Source organism: Triticum aestivum, chromosome 4B, assembly GCF_018294505.1.
Source record: "Triticum aestivum cultivar Chinese Spring chromosome 4B, IWGSC CS RefSeq v2.1, whole genome shotgun sequence".
Classification (NCBI taxonomy): domain Eukaryota; kingdom Viridiplantae; phylum Streptophyta; class Magnoliopsida; order Poales; family Poaceae; genus Triticum; species Triticum aestivum.
In genome coordinates, this window is record NC_057804.1 from 519,613,771 (window position 1) to 519,626,593 (window position 12,823).

Sequence of the window (12,823 nt, forward strand, 5' to 3'; positions counted from 1 at the left end):
TATTGCTGTGGCGGGGCTTGGAGCGGCGTTGACGACTCCCATGCTTTGTTTTCTTCCTTGAGGGGTTATCCTCCATTGCCTCATCGCCATTGGTTTCTTTCGGAGTGTCCACCATATATATATCATATGAGGAGGTGGTTGTCCACCGCCCCGTGGGCGGTGGTTCCTGTTCCTCTCCTACATCGTCGTCCACAGTGTCGATGTCTTCAGAGTCGTAATCAAGCATGTCGGTCAAATCATCGACCGTGGCAATGAAGTGGGTGGTGGGTGGGCAACGAATTCCCTCATCGCCTGCCTCCCACTCGAGTCGGACATAGTTCGGCCAAGAGTCTCCTGACAAAGAGAGAGAATTTAACTAGTTCAGCATGTCGCCAAAGGGTGAGTGCTGGAAGATATCCGCAGCGGTGAACTCCATTACCGGATCCCAACCAGATTCGGCGGGCTCGGAGATGCGCAGACTGGAACCTATAGCCGAACACGAGTCTGGGGGTCCGGTGTCACAGGCTTCCTTGGGGGTGAAGCCGGTGCTCGGCTCTACCGCCGATGAGTGTGCTGCCTCCGGGGCGGGGTCCATCCGCCCGTCCTCGGACGACGCGATCTGCCCCAGACTTAGGTCCGGAGCTCCTATAGGTGCGATACCCCGAGTATTGTCAGACATCAGGTCTAAGCCGTGCTCGTCGTGACTGTTCGACACTCCTGACGTAAGCCCGAATCCGTCGAAGATCAAGTCTCCGCGGATATCGGCCGTGTAGTTCAAGTTTCCGAACCTAACCTAATGGCCAGGGGCGTAGCTGTCGATCTGCTCCAGATGGCCAAGCGAATTGGCCCGCAGAACGAAGCCGCCGAACACGAAGATCTATCCGGGGAGAAAACTCTCACCCTGAACCGCGTTGTTGTTGATGATTAAAGGAGCCATCGAGCTTAGCAGCGATGACACAGAGGAACTCTCAATGAAAGCACCAATGTCGGTGTCAAAACCGGCGGATCTCGGGTAGGGGGTCCCGGTCTGTGCGTCTAAGGCTAATGGTAACAGGAGGCAAGGGACACGATGTTTTACCCAGGTTCGGGCCCTCTCGATGGAGGTAAAACCCTACTTCCTGCTTGATTGATCTTGATGATATGAGTATTACAAGAGTTGATCTACCACGAGATCGTAGAGGCTAAACCCTAGGAGCTAGCCTATGATGATTATGATTGTCCCTATAAGGACTAAACCCTCCGGTTTATATAGACACCGGAGGAGGCTAGGGTTTACACAGAGTCGGTTACAAAGAAGGAAATATAATATCCGGATCGCCAAGCTTGTCTTCCACGCAAAGGAGAGTCCCATCCGGACACGGGACGAAGTCTTGAGTCTTGTATCTTCACGGTCCAACAGTCCGGCCAAAGTATATAGTCCAGCTGTCCGGTTACCCCCTAATCTAGGACTCCCTCCCCCCCCTCACTGCTGAGGGAACACACCTAAAACAATCACCTTCAACCTCGGCTATGAGCCGTATCAACCACCTAGCGGTGCAAAGCCCAGTTCCGCCACATTGGTCTTCACCCGCGCCAGGGGACTGCCACCAGAATGGATCCAACCCGCACCTCCGACCACACTCCGGCACCCACACCGCCGAGGCATCGCCGCACACCTCACACGGCAGCAACCGAACGCCCGTTGCCCGCCAAGACCCTTCCTGGCAAGGCCTCGTAGCGCCGCCGCCAGCGCCAGTGCCAGTGCACCACCTACACCCTCCATCCTGCTACGTTCCACACAAGGATCCAGAGACAAACGCCGCACTCCCTGCCGTGAGCACCCCAAGGATGCTGGCCAGCGCCGAAGACGCACCATATCCGGGTTGAGATCCCCGCATCCGCGCACCGGGCGCCGCCAGCCAGCACCACCGACCCACCGCTAGCCATCACCGCTGGGAGCGAGTCGCCGCGGCGCCACTAGCACCTACTCCGCCAGCTCCCGGAGGATAGCGCCTTGCTGCCGTCCAGCCTGGAGAGCGCCGCCCTGAGCCGCCCACCATCCATCGAGAGCCGCCAACCGTGGGCCGCCATCCGACCGCAGCCCGCCGGCCCGCGCCAGGCCACGCATCCCCCCGATCAGTGCCCAACACCAACACCTCTGAGCGTTGTCTGCCGTCATTGGCCCGACGAGCGCCGCCGCCGAGTCTCCTGACGCCAAGAGGAACGGCGTCCCGCGCCGCCGCGAGCCTCGAGGGAAGGAGGAGACCCAGTCGCTGCCGACACGTGCATGAGCTTTGCCCGGTGGCGTCCGCTGGCGGCGGCGAGGGAGGGGAAGGGAGGGGCTGGAGGTCGGCTGCGGCGGCGATTAGGGTTCCGCCCGGGCCGCTCGTGGGAGCGGCACGGGGGACGGCCACACCGTGTGTGCTTGGTTTTCACGACAAGTGGGTTTGAATGCAATTTAGAAAAGCATATAATCTATTATAAAAAATTCACCGAAAGTACGAAGCATCTCAAACATAATAAAAATTGCATCGAGATCATGGATCTACAAGCCTCAAGTTAACCGGTATGTTTGTTTGGGAACCAACATGTGGTTGTGTGTCCTGTAAGGCGAAATATTCTTTGAGTGGGAGACTACTGTTGAATTTCTACACAAGTGTGACTCCTTTTTCTACAACATAGCTTTGGTATCTATAAGATTGTGCATCTTTCCCTTGGGATTGATGTGTTTTGAGTTGGAACAATAGTTCTTTTAAAGATCACGTTGGAACAATACGTGAAATGTATGCCATTTGCTAAAATTTTGGTGATGAACGCACTTTACTTGTTGAATTATTCGATATAACATTTTTATGTGTTAAATATATCCATGTGCTCGTAGTCGTCGCTAGGTGTCTACAGATTTAGATGTAATTTTTATTATTTCTATTGTTCATTGTATTGTCATGATTGAAGATGAACAGATCAGAACTTTTCACGCGAAAAAGAATATACCCATGTTTTCTTGTTTGTTTTAAGAAATGGAATGTGATAATCTATCACATCTCGTCATTTCCTTCCATGTTGGATTTGCACTTTCACAAGTTGTCCTGTACTACTACTTTGGTTTCTTGGCAGAGATAGTTTGATATGGTTGGCAAGGAAATATGTACTGAGACTTTTCCAACGAGGGCTCAATTCAACACCTTTTTTAAGCTGCTGACAAACAATGGCACATTTTTCGCTCTACAATCCATCGATATTTCTTGTAACATTACCTCTAAGGTTTTTAATAGCGGAAATATTTCTACATCGTTTTCCTATATAAATGGAATAGTCCCCCTCTTCCCTCGTGTCGTCTCCTCTACTGGCTCGGGCAGGAACCCCAGGCAGCACCGTCCCTTGCACAATTTCCACCTCTCCTTACCACCGCCAGCCGATGGCGAGGGGACTGCGTTGCATCATGTTCCTCCCTTCCTCACTGCTGTTGCTAATCGGTCTGCCCTTGCCTCTACTCGCCAGAGCCACGTTCCGTTAGTCGCCCCCTCCACTCCTTGTCGACATCGGATCCGCTTCGTCGATGTTGCGCGACCTTTGTCACAGGTAGCCTACGTCCTATCATCATGCGGTCCTTCTACCCTCTCCATTGAGATAAATCCTGCTCTGAACATGAATTCAGGACGACAATACTTTAATCCCCATTGGATTGGAGAACCTATTGCAGAGGCGCCAACGACGGAGGCACCACCACGGATTTTGACGTTTTAGGCACCGCATGCGGGAGCGGAGGTTGGTGCAAAGATGGCAACATCGGTATCGAGAAAGGATGAAGGTGAATGTGGTGTTGAAGGCGACCAACATTGGAGGGTTCCTCCACTTGCCTTTGTATCCACATCTTGATCTACAACTGGAATGAGCTCTTTTTGCTTGGATCCATACATGACGAACTGACTTGGGCTTCAAATTATGTCCCCCTGTTAACCTTCGCTCTAAAATATTCGAGAATATTGTGCGGATTCCGAGAATTTAGAATGAGAGAATGCATTATCTCCATTAATTCAACAGGCAAAAATAATCTAGGTGAATGAGGGGTCAGGGCTCTGTATGATCTAAAGATCTCCCGTGATGAAGCTAAACAAACTAGAAAGATCGAGGATAGGGGAAAAGGAATAAGCTATAGGATGCTGAAAGCTAAGCTAAGAAAAAAGGGAGGCAGGGAGAGAGATGACTGCCATTGACAGTACAGTAACCAAACAGGGAAACGAAGGATTCAGACAAAATTTAGAAATTTAGCAGAAGAGGATGGATATGGATGAGAGGACAGAGATGATGCACAACAGGGAGGCGGCCGATGATGGACTACAAATGCGGATACCAAGATCGGGGAAAAACATCGATGGCCAACAAAGATTGGGGGATAAAACAATGTAGCGAAAGCAAGTCGAGACCATCCTACTCCCTCCGTTCCTAAATATTTGTCTTTCTAGACATTTCAAATGACTACTACATACGGATGTATGTAGACATATTTTAGAGTGTAGATTCACTCATTTTGCTCCGTATGTAGTCACTTGTTGAAATGCCTGGAAAGACAAGTATTTAGGAACAGAGAGAGTAGAAGATAGATCGAATATACATGCATGTCTACATTCGTAGAAATGAGTTTTTTATGTACATGAGGTATGTGATTGTACCGTGTTAAAACAAAGACATCACGCACCACCCGGAGGCCAAGGCACGGTCAGGCATTTGGTTAGCAGAAAGTTATCTAACATTTGCAGTCGAAAGACCTAGATTCATCCAACAGTGATGTATTGGCACGATTTTAAAATTAAGTCCTCTTGACACCAATATCATATCATATTGAGTAAATGCTTCGACCGGTTACTCAAAAAACCAAATAGAGAGAGGCGCTGATATTTTCTAACAGCCCTGCGCTCTGAACCACCCCGAAGCGCCAATACAGTCAGGCATTTGGTTACCAGAAAGTTATCTAACATTTGCAGTCGAAAGACCTAGATTCATCCAACAGCGATGCACGGGAGCTTTAAAATAACCATCGCAGCTCATCTTTAGCCATCAAGGGTGTCACGGTGACCCCATTGCTCTACCTCGAGCTCTGCCGCAGCGCCACACATGCCGGGTGACGAGGCAGCGCATCGTCATCGATCGACGATGAGTAGGAAATATCACGCAAAACCCATCATCAACAAATAAAAATCAGTGTTGCGAGTTACTCCTATCAGCTGACAAGGACCCAAGAGCTGAGCTCGCGCGGGCGACCTAACTCCATCCACTGACACGCCCCGTACGTAACCTACGTGTGGCATGGCACGCCGCCTACGGCATTCCGGCACGTGCCGGCCGCCCCCGGTTAACAAACTCCCACCACCCGCGTCCGCTACCCTGTCGCTTGCACCGCGGCCCCACCATAGACCACCGCGCCGGCCCGCAACGTCAGTGCCCTGGAAAATCGAAGCATCGGTGCGTGCGTGCGTGCCCGGGCTTCCACCCCCCGCCCCGCGTGTACAAATACGAGCTCCGAGCAGAGGACCGAAGGCCCCGGTGTCATAACCGGGAGCGCGAAGAGGACTGACTAGAAGGGGAGCCTCCGAGGGTCTGGTCTTTTGTCTACGGCGGTGCAAATCTGACGACCGCCCGCTGCCGGCGATGGGCTGCTGGTGGGAGCGCCTCGTACTGCCGGTGCGCAGGGCGTGGCTCGGCGTCGCCTCCCGCTTCGGTGTGCGCCAGTCCGGTAAGGCCGCGCGCCGCTAGCTCACCGTTCCGCGACATGCTGCAGAGGCTTCCTAGGCTGACTCCGGCGTCGCTGGTTGCTTTTTGGTTGCAGGGCTGTGGAGGCTCCGGCAGGAGGTGAGCACGTGCGAGTACGAGGACGTGCGCGTGATGTGGGAGATGCTGAGCCGCACCGCGTCCGCGCCGCCGCCGCCGCCGGCAAGGCGCCACAGCAGGTTCCGGCAGCCGCGGCCGTGGGCCGACAGGCTCCGCCTCTGCCGGGACATCTAGGCTAGGACCGTCGACCGGGGGCCGCCGCGCGCTTGCTTGCGGCTTACTGCTTGGTCTTGATGTCCTGGTTAATTAGCTTCTTGATCTGTATTGACCTTCCCTTCCATGGCTCTCGATCTTTTTCCTCTGCTACTGCCACTGTATGTATGCTGCTGCTTGGGGCTCTGAGGTGTACTCCATTCCTCCCCGTGTATCCGGTCGATCTGCATGTAGATGGGTGATACCTCTGGGGTATGTGAATGAACAGAGCTGTTTCGTTCGAATACATCTTACACGACTCCTTTCTTCTTTGCTTGCGAACTTTGATCTGCTACAAATATTTAGCATGCGAACGTAAACTTCAGTTAAACCTTTGTGTTCTGCAGCCTGTTTGTTCATGCTTCAGATAGACACACCAGCCTGTTCGTTCAGGCTTCAGATGGTCAAAACGTACAACCAGCAGGGTGCCCTCGAGTTCAGAGAACTCATCAGGTTTGATGCTCCTAGAGCACTAGAATATCCTAGACCCAGTTGTTGGTTGGAAAGTTATTTCTGCCGACCTGCCAATTAATTAGTAGCACCAAGATTTGACGTCTCAGTCCTGACCCGTCCGTCTCAATACGAGCTCGATGCGCCGTGCTGTGGTTTTCATTGCCCATCAAAGCATCCGGTGATCCGATCACCACACCACACACAGACACTGTACCGGACGCAAAACAACCGATAATAATTGCCTCTCTTTTCTCCCCAACCAATATCTATCTTGACAATCTCCCTTGAACCGCACTTCAGCTAACCTAGTAAGATGACTGCAACGGCTGTCGACCAAGCAATATGAGTTAGCGTCTTTAAGCAGCAGTAGCTTAAGCCGTAAGTATTCCTCTAGAAAAATGGAAAAGGAAAAGGCGGGGCTTTCGGTCGACCGCTGGACTGACTTTTGAGGCGCCTTTGGCGTAGACAAAGTAGGGTGAGGAGGCCATTCCTGCTTCTCTTGATGCTGAACCACCCTATCCGACCAGTGTGGCTTCTGTCGGTGCCGCGATTCTACGCGGACGCCGCTGCCACACGAGTTTCTGTCAGCTTGGGATAATGGAGTACTGTATTCTGTAAGATTATTCGTCCGTGCGCACGGCGCGCCTTCGAACTAAATCTGCGCTCATATCAGCTGTCTTTTAATTAGGCTTTCGGCCTTGTCGTGTGCTACTAGGATTGTTCATGGTTCTTTCTGAAAGAAAAGCCAGAAAAGCAGTAGATAATGGTTGGTGTGTACATTATTCAGAGAGAGGAGTATATGGTGAAGAGAAAGTGCTCAACGGGCAACCTAACCTGCCTCCTGCTGGAGACTAGCACGGCGCGGGATTTGCCAGTAGCTCGTCAATATCATCTCAAATATATAGCTTTATCGTGATATTTTGTTTAGAACTAGTGGCCTCGCGAGAAAGAAAATGGAAATTTGGTGCAACTTGACACGTTTCCCCCCGGTAACCAATGGAAGCTATGACTATGGAAATAAACCTTTAGCAAAGAAAAATAGACACGATGGGGCTGCTTCATTTGTTTTCGAGGTTATTCTTGGTTGGAGAGAGCACTACTGCTGACTGTTGGTGGCTGCTGCCGCAAAACAACAAAATCCATTCCGTGTATGCCTTTGAACTTGACAAGTCTTTTGTTCTCTAGTATAAGGAATTTTTATTTATATATCATATTACCTTGTTCTTTTCTCTTTTTTTTCCCGGGAACCTTGTTTTTTTTCTCGAGTTATTAAGTAGCAGAGTTTGTTAATACGGAAGCTTAGATATGTTGCTACACTATGCGGTCATGATAGTGTACCTTTTGTTTTATTGCGTGTCCTCTTCTTTTTAGATTTCCAGGTGGAGGCACGAGCGGATCATTTCACTGGGGAGAAGAGTGAGTGACCAATTGCCATACAGATCAGACATACTAGTTGATAGAAACACGCTGAAGGACACATGAATATCAACTCACTCTATATTTCTGAATCCACATACCAAAAGATTTGCGACCGCTAAAAGGACCATCTAGCCTGTCCATCGGACCGAATATTCCACACTTAAACTCGGAAGTCACGGTGAAATACGTTAAAACCGTTGTCTTTGACTTGTCCATTCAGATGTGGACCTCTTTCGTGCGTTTAATACTCTCCCACGTACGCAAACAACTCGAACTTTCCCATCAGCATAGGCTGCATATTAATTCGAAAAAGAAGAAGAAGCAATTGTAGGCTGCATAGCGCCATACTCTAGCCACAGAACCGAGCCACTATGGCCGCCCGGGGTCGACAGAGACGCGACAACGGTCAGATACGTTGCTATGTGACCGATATTTATACTCGTGTGTCGGCAGCTTATTCCGATGGAAAGCTGCAAAAGGCCAAAACTGATACGACACTGATCATGGTTCAGCTCTCAACTCTCTGAAAGTCTGAGCGTGTATTAAGTTGCGGTTTTGCACAATACATACCCATTGTATATTGGACTCGCACCGGGAAAGAAAAATCTCAGCTAGCACGCGGTCATGGTTCAGCTCTCTCTAACCCTCTGCTAGCGGCACAGCTCCAAGCTATCAAAGCCATCACTAATCATCACTGACCGGTATTGTCAATATGACCAATCGGCGATGACTTTCCTCTGAGACCCTCTTGATAGACATCACTGACCAGCCAATTCATCTGTGATGCCACTCTGACAGGTTGAAGATGAGTCAGCGATGAATGGTTTTGTCCGGTCAATGTCGACTAGTTTTGTAGTGGTGGATGCGATGGGCAAACTAACGTTGGGTTTATATAGGCGACAGAATAGAGTTTGCGAGGCAACGATCAAGTTTCAGCATTATGGCCACTCAACCACGTTTAATGCGCATGCGCGCGCACACAGAGGGAGGGATTTTGGGCATCTTTGGGAGGCTTCTAGAGCTCTTCACCGTGAAAGGGGAGTGGCGGTAACGATCAGCACGCGTGGAATGATGCTCGGTGCAGCCGTACCGTGGAAATAGGAGGCCCTGTGCAAATCAAAATTAGGCCATATGTTCGAAAGAAAAACAATCAATTTTTTTATGAGAACCACTGCAATTTTTCACAGGTAATTGGACTAGTTGAAAGCACCAGCTCAAAAGACCCGACGATAGCATGTAATGCGTTGATGGATCATGATTGGAGATAGATACCAAGGATGGCTTGATGTAAAATATTTTCAACAATTATTTACTGTAGCATTATTGAATTAGTTACACCATTGGTTAACATTAACAAACAATTTGGGGCCCTCCGATGTTGGGGGCCCTTTTCAGTCGCTCCTGTTGCACATGCAAATGTACGGCCCTGTTCAAGATGAACTTGACATATGGACTCCACCTATCAGTGGTTGAGATGGCGGAACCACGGGCGGCTCAACATAAGGCTGAGTAGCGCTCGAGCAATTCTGGTCCGTGGGGGGAGAGGGGATGGGCCAAGTTCAGCCCAATGGCTTATATATTTCTAATGTTTTTTTAAAATTTATAGGAAATTGATTAGAACCTGTAGAATTACCAAATTTATTCACTAAATTGCAAGAAAAATCCAATAAATAGAAATACTTGTTTTGTGTACGAGAGTAATAGTTTCCACCCAAATATAATTTTTGAAATTCATTTTATATACAAAAACATGCATATAGGCCTTTAATAAATCCCTAATATTAATAACTAGGGTTTATTAATTTATATTTTGGTTTTGAACATCCTATAAGAGTCATGCGTGTGGAATTTATAAACTTGTGAATTGGATCAAGTTGAAAATTTTGGAATGGCCCCAAAATCCAAATTTAAACCCATTCCCACCTTAACCGGCGCTCGTCAAGGGTTAAATGACATTCTTCTCCAACTTCAGATACCATTTCCTAGCGCTAGCTTCAGACGGTCCCAAAAGGATGTTGGGAACAAATGGAATCACACTGAACGGAGTGCTCTGCTGAGGTTGAAGCGCTTGTTTCATCCATAGAAATAGGCAAAACACTTAGAATGAGAACAATTGGATGATACTCTCCCGACTCATCCCCTTAGAAGTACCAAGGTTCACTACCTCATTTCACGTACTAGCGGGAGGCTTGTCGATGATAAGGATAACTAGTGAGAGAAGGGCATGTCCAATGGTACATTCAGACTGAGTTACCCAAAACAGTGTCTACGAACCCTCAGATCTCGCGCCTCGTTGCGCCCAAGTAGGTACTCGGAGGGGATAACGATGGGTGCACTTAGTACGGGATGTAGCTATTATTGGAGATCATTCCCGTAAGGGAAGGACTGCCCGATCATATCATATCCCTCAAAGGTAGCTATCAAACTACCGACATCCGTCTACAAATATAAGAGACAAACATACCTTAGTCAAAGATTGTTGGACTTCCAAGGCAATTGACTCGTAAGCTAGCTCTTTGTTGATTAGATCTACACCATTGTAACCCTATCATTGTTTTTAATTAATAACGTCAGTGGGCTAGACGTAAGGTGTTTACCCATCTGGGAGCGAGAACCTGGGTAAACTCACCGTGTCACCTCCATGTCAATGGTGCATTAATTGCCGACACGATACGATCGGGTGATCTCGATGTTACAAGGGAATGTATCTCCCATAATATCCAAATCCCTGACCGAGCATACACATATCCCTTCCGAGTGTCTGTTCAGGCACAACGGGGTGCAGAGCCTTAGACACTCTTAAGGTGAAACAGTGAATAAAAAAACTGACAAATAAATCTATGAGTATTATAATTGGACATCCAAACTACATGTTTACTAGGTTTGGACAATATGAAAATATGAATCATCTATAATGACTAACAATTTGGCTGATAATAATTATAGTGATTCATTCTCCAATTTCAATAAACTTTTATTAGGTCAATACGCATCGCCCTACAATGGAAAACTAAAAAAACTACCATACTTTCTTACAATGTTTTATTCATGTATTGCATTACATAGGTCCTCAGATCCACCTCACTACGATTCCCCTCCAGGCCCTCCATAATAGAATTTCGCTCTTCCTATAGGTGAGGCAGAGTAGAGCTTGTCATCCGTGACTTTAGTGGGCGCATCATTGTCGATTGGGGTGCTTATACCGTCCTTGTGGATGAGCCAAATATCATGGATAAATGCAGCTTTATTCGAGTTAGAGGCAAAGGCTCCGCTTCCCATTGGAGGAGGTATAGTAGTTTTAGTACTTAGAGCGTGGCCTCCAATCTTGATTTGTGTTGCTTTCACTGATAAGCTATCAAACAGTGATGCTGGGAAGTAACCTACCGGAATTGGGTTTTTGTCAATGCCACAAGATAACCACCAGTCCCCGCTTGAACTTTCCTGCCATTTCATTCATGCAAATGGATAGGTTAATTGTTATATTACAACTGGACCAAAAACCACTTCCACATATTTAACGAGTCAAAGTTTAGCACCTGTACCTTGTACACTTTAATGGTAATAGTATGCCGTTTCCCATTGATACCAGACACCGGGGTTATGATGTCACCGGGAGATATGGGGGATCCCTTCACCAGTCGAAAACCAGGATAGTTGAGGTTGACACACCCTGTACTCCGATGACTATCTTTCTGCAGTTCAATTCATGTCGTCTAAATGTCATGCCATAATTTTTACTATCCCATTTGTTCATTTTATAAATTATATTTATTTTACAGTATGGGCAAAAAATTATATAATTCTATCTTGCTACCTCCATCTTCAGTTTTTCCGTTATTATTTCCTTATCTCTGTCAAGCATTTACACAAGACTAACCACTAATTATTTTCCTTGTTAAAAAGACCTAGAGAAGTAGTTTAGCCAATCCTCTCGTGGACTTTCTTAATGATATAGTTTCTTAAAATCGGGTATCTCTTAGAAATATACATCTTAGAAAAAATAAAGGAGATAATTTTTTTGAGGGCTATATTAACGGAAGAAACTTACTGTCCAAACTGTGAAGAAGTGAGTATGTGAGTCCTTAAACCGAGATGGCCAAACCTACATAATTATTAGCAACTATAAGTATATTTTCAGAAATACTAAAGTACAACAAATTAGTACCAATGTAAATAAAGGAAATCTAGAGGCTCAAAAGATGACTTACCACCCAACCAACGACAATTGAATTGAGATTTTTGTCAAAATCTCCTTTCAAGTTTTGTATCCAAATTGCACCCGCTGACATTTGTCCATGATTAAGATTGAGTCCATACACATCCATCAAAGCAGATACTCCATAGTATCCTTTGTCATTATCCTCGGTCCAATGTGCAGCAAACTTCAAAACAAGTAAAGTCAAAGATGGTAGAGATACATACATTTCCAAAATATTGCAAACATATTTCAAAACAAGTACTCCCTCCGTCCGGAAATACTCGTCGGAGAAATGCATAAAAATGGATGTATCTAAAACTAAAATACGTCTAGATACATCCATTCCTCCGACAAGTATTTCGGGGCGGAGGGAGTACAAAAGTTAAAAATTAACTAAAAGCTCTTTTGAGTAAAGAGGTGAAAACAATATAACTCACATAATATTTAATGTCACCATCATTTTTAGATGGTAAAGCTTGTACATATTGCATCTGAGTTGGCATCGGTGTAATATGTGTTGAATTAAAATCGTGATCCACATATTGTAAACTTGTTGTGTTCTCATCCATGCGGATGAGCTCTGATGACAGATCAATATTTTCCTTCAAGACAGAGAAAAATGATGTAAGCATGTGATACGTCTCCAACGTATCTATAATTTAGGAAGTACTCATGCCAATATTTTATCATTCTTGGATGTTTTTCAATCATTTTATAGCAACTTTATATCATTTTTTTGGGACTAACCTATTGACCCAGTGCCCAGTGCCAATT

The 12,823-nt window shown here is 47.0% G+C and overlaps 2 protein-coding genes across 2 annotated transcripts; one reads left to right on the top strand and one right to left on the bottom strand.

Moving 5' to 3' along the window:
- Window positions 1-5,433: 5,433 nt before the first annotated feature.
- Window positions 5,434-6,226, top strand: LOC123095092 (uncharacterized). The gene is made up of 2 exons (XM_044516919.1): window positions 5,434-5,692; window positions 5,786-6,226. Exons 1-2 carry the CDS (start codon window positions 5,608-5,610, stop codon window positions 5,959-5,961), a joined length of 261 nt encoding a protein of 86 aa, XP_044372854.1. The 5' UTR covers window positions 5,434-5,607; the 3' UTR covers window positions 5,962-6,226.
- Window positions 6,227-10,935: 4,709 nt separating this feature from the next.
- LOC123090185 (uncharacterized) lies at window positions 10,936-12,552 on the bottom strand. The gene is made up of 5 exons (XM_044511598.1): window positions 12,487-12,552; window positions 12,060-12,233; window positions 11,900-11,953; window positions 11,394-11,543; window positions 10,936-11,292 (listed from the first exon to the last, which is right to left on the bottom strand). The coding sequence occupies exons 1-5, from the start codon at window positions 12,550-12,552 to the stop codon at window positions 10,936-10,938; spliced, it is 801 nt and encodes a 266-aa protein (XP_044367533.1).
- Window positions 12,553-12,823: the final 271 nt, after the last annotated feature.

What these genes read in the sequence shown, in the direction of transcription:
- LOC123095092 (XM_044516919.1), top strand. Translation starts at nt 5,608, where the DNA reads ATGGGCTGCTGGTGGGAGCGCCTCGTACTGCCGGTGCGCAGGGCGTGG. An exon ending in CTTCGGTGTGCGCCAGTCCG is followed by an intron (nt 5,693 to 5,785) that starts GTAAGGCCGCGC and finishes TTTTGGTTGCAG; the next exon opens with GGCTGTGGAGGCTCCGGCAG.
- LOC123090185 (XM_044511598.1), bottom strand. Translation starts at nt 12,552, where the DNA reads ATGCCAACTCAGATGCAATATGTACAAGCTTTACCATCTAAAAATGAT. An exon ending in CAATTGTCGTTGGTTGGGTG is followed by an intron (nt 11,954 to 12,059) that starts GTAAGTCATCTT and finishes ATAATTATGTAG; the next exon opens with GTTTGGCCATCTCGGTTTAA. An exon ending in ACTTCTTCACAGTTTGGACA is followed by an intron (nt 11,544 to 11,899) that starts GTAAGTTTCTTC and finishes ATTGAACTGCAG; the next exon opens with AAAGATAGTCATCGGAGTAC.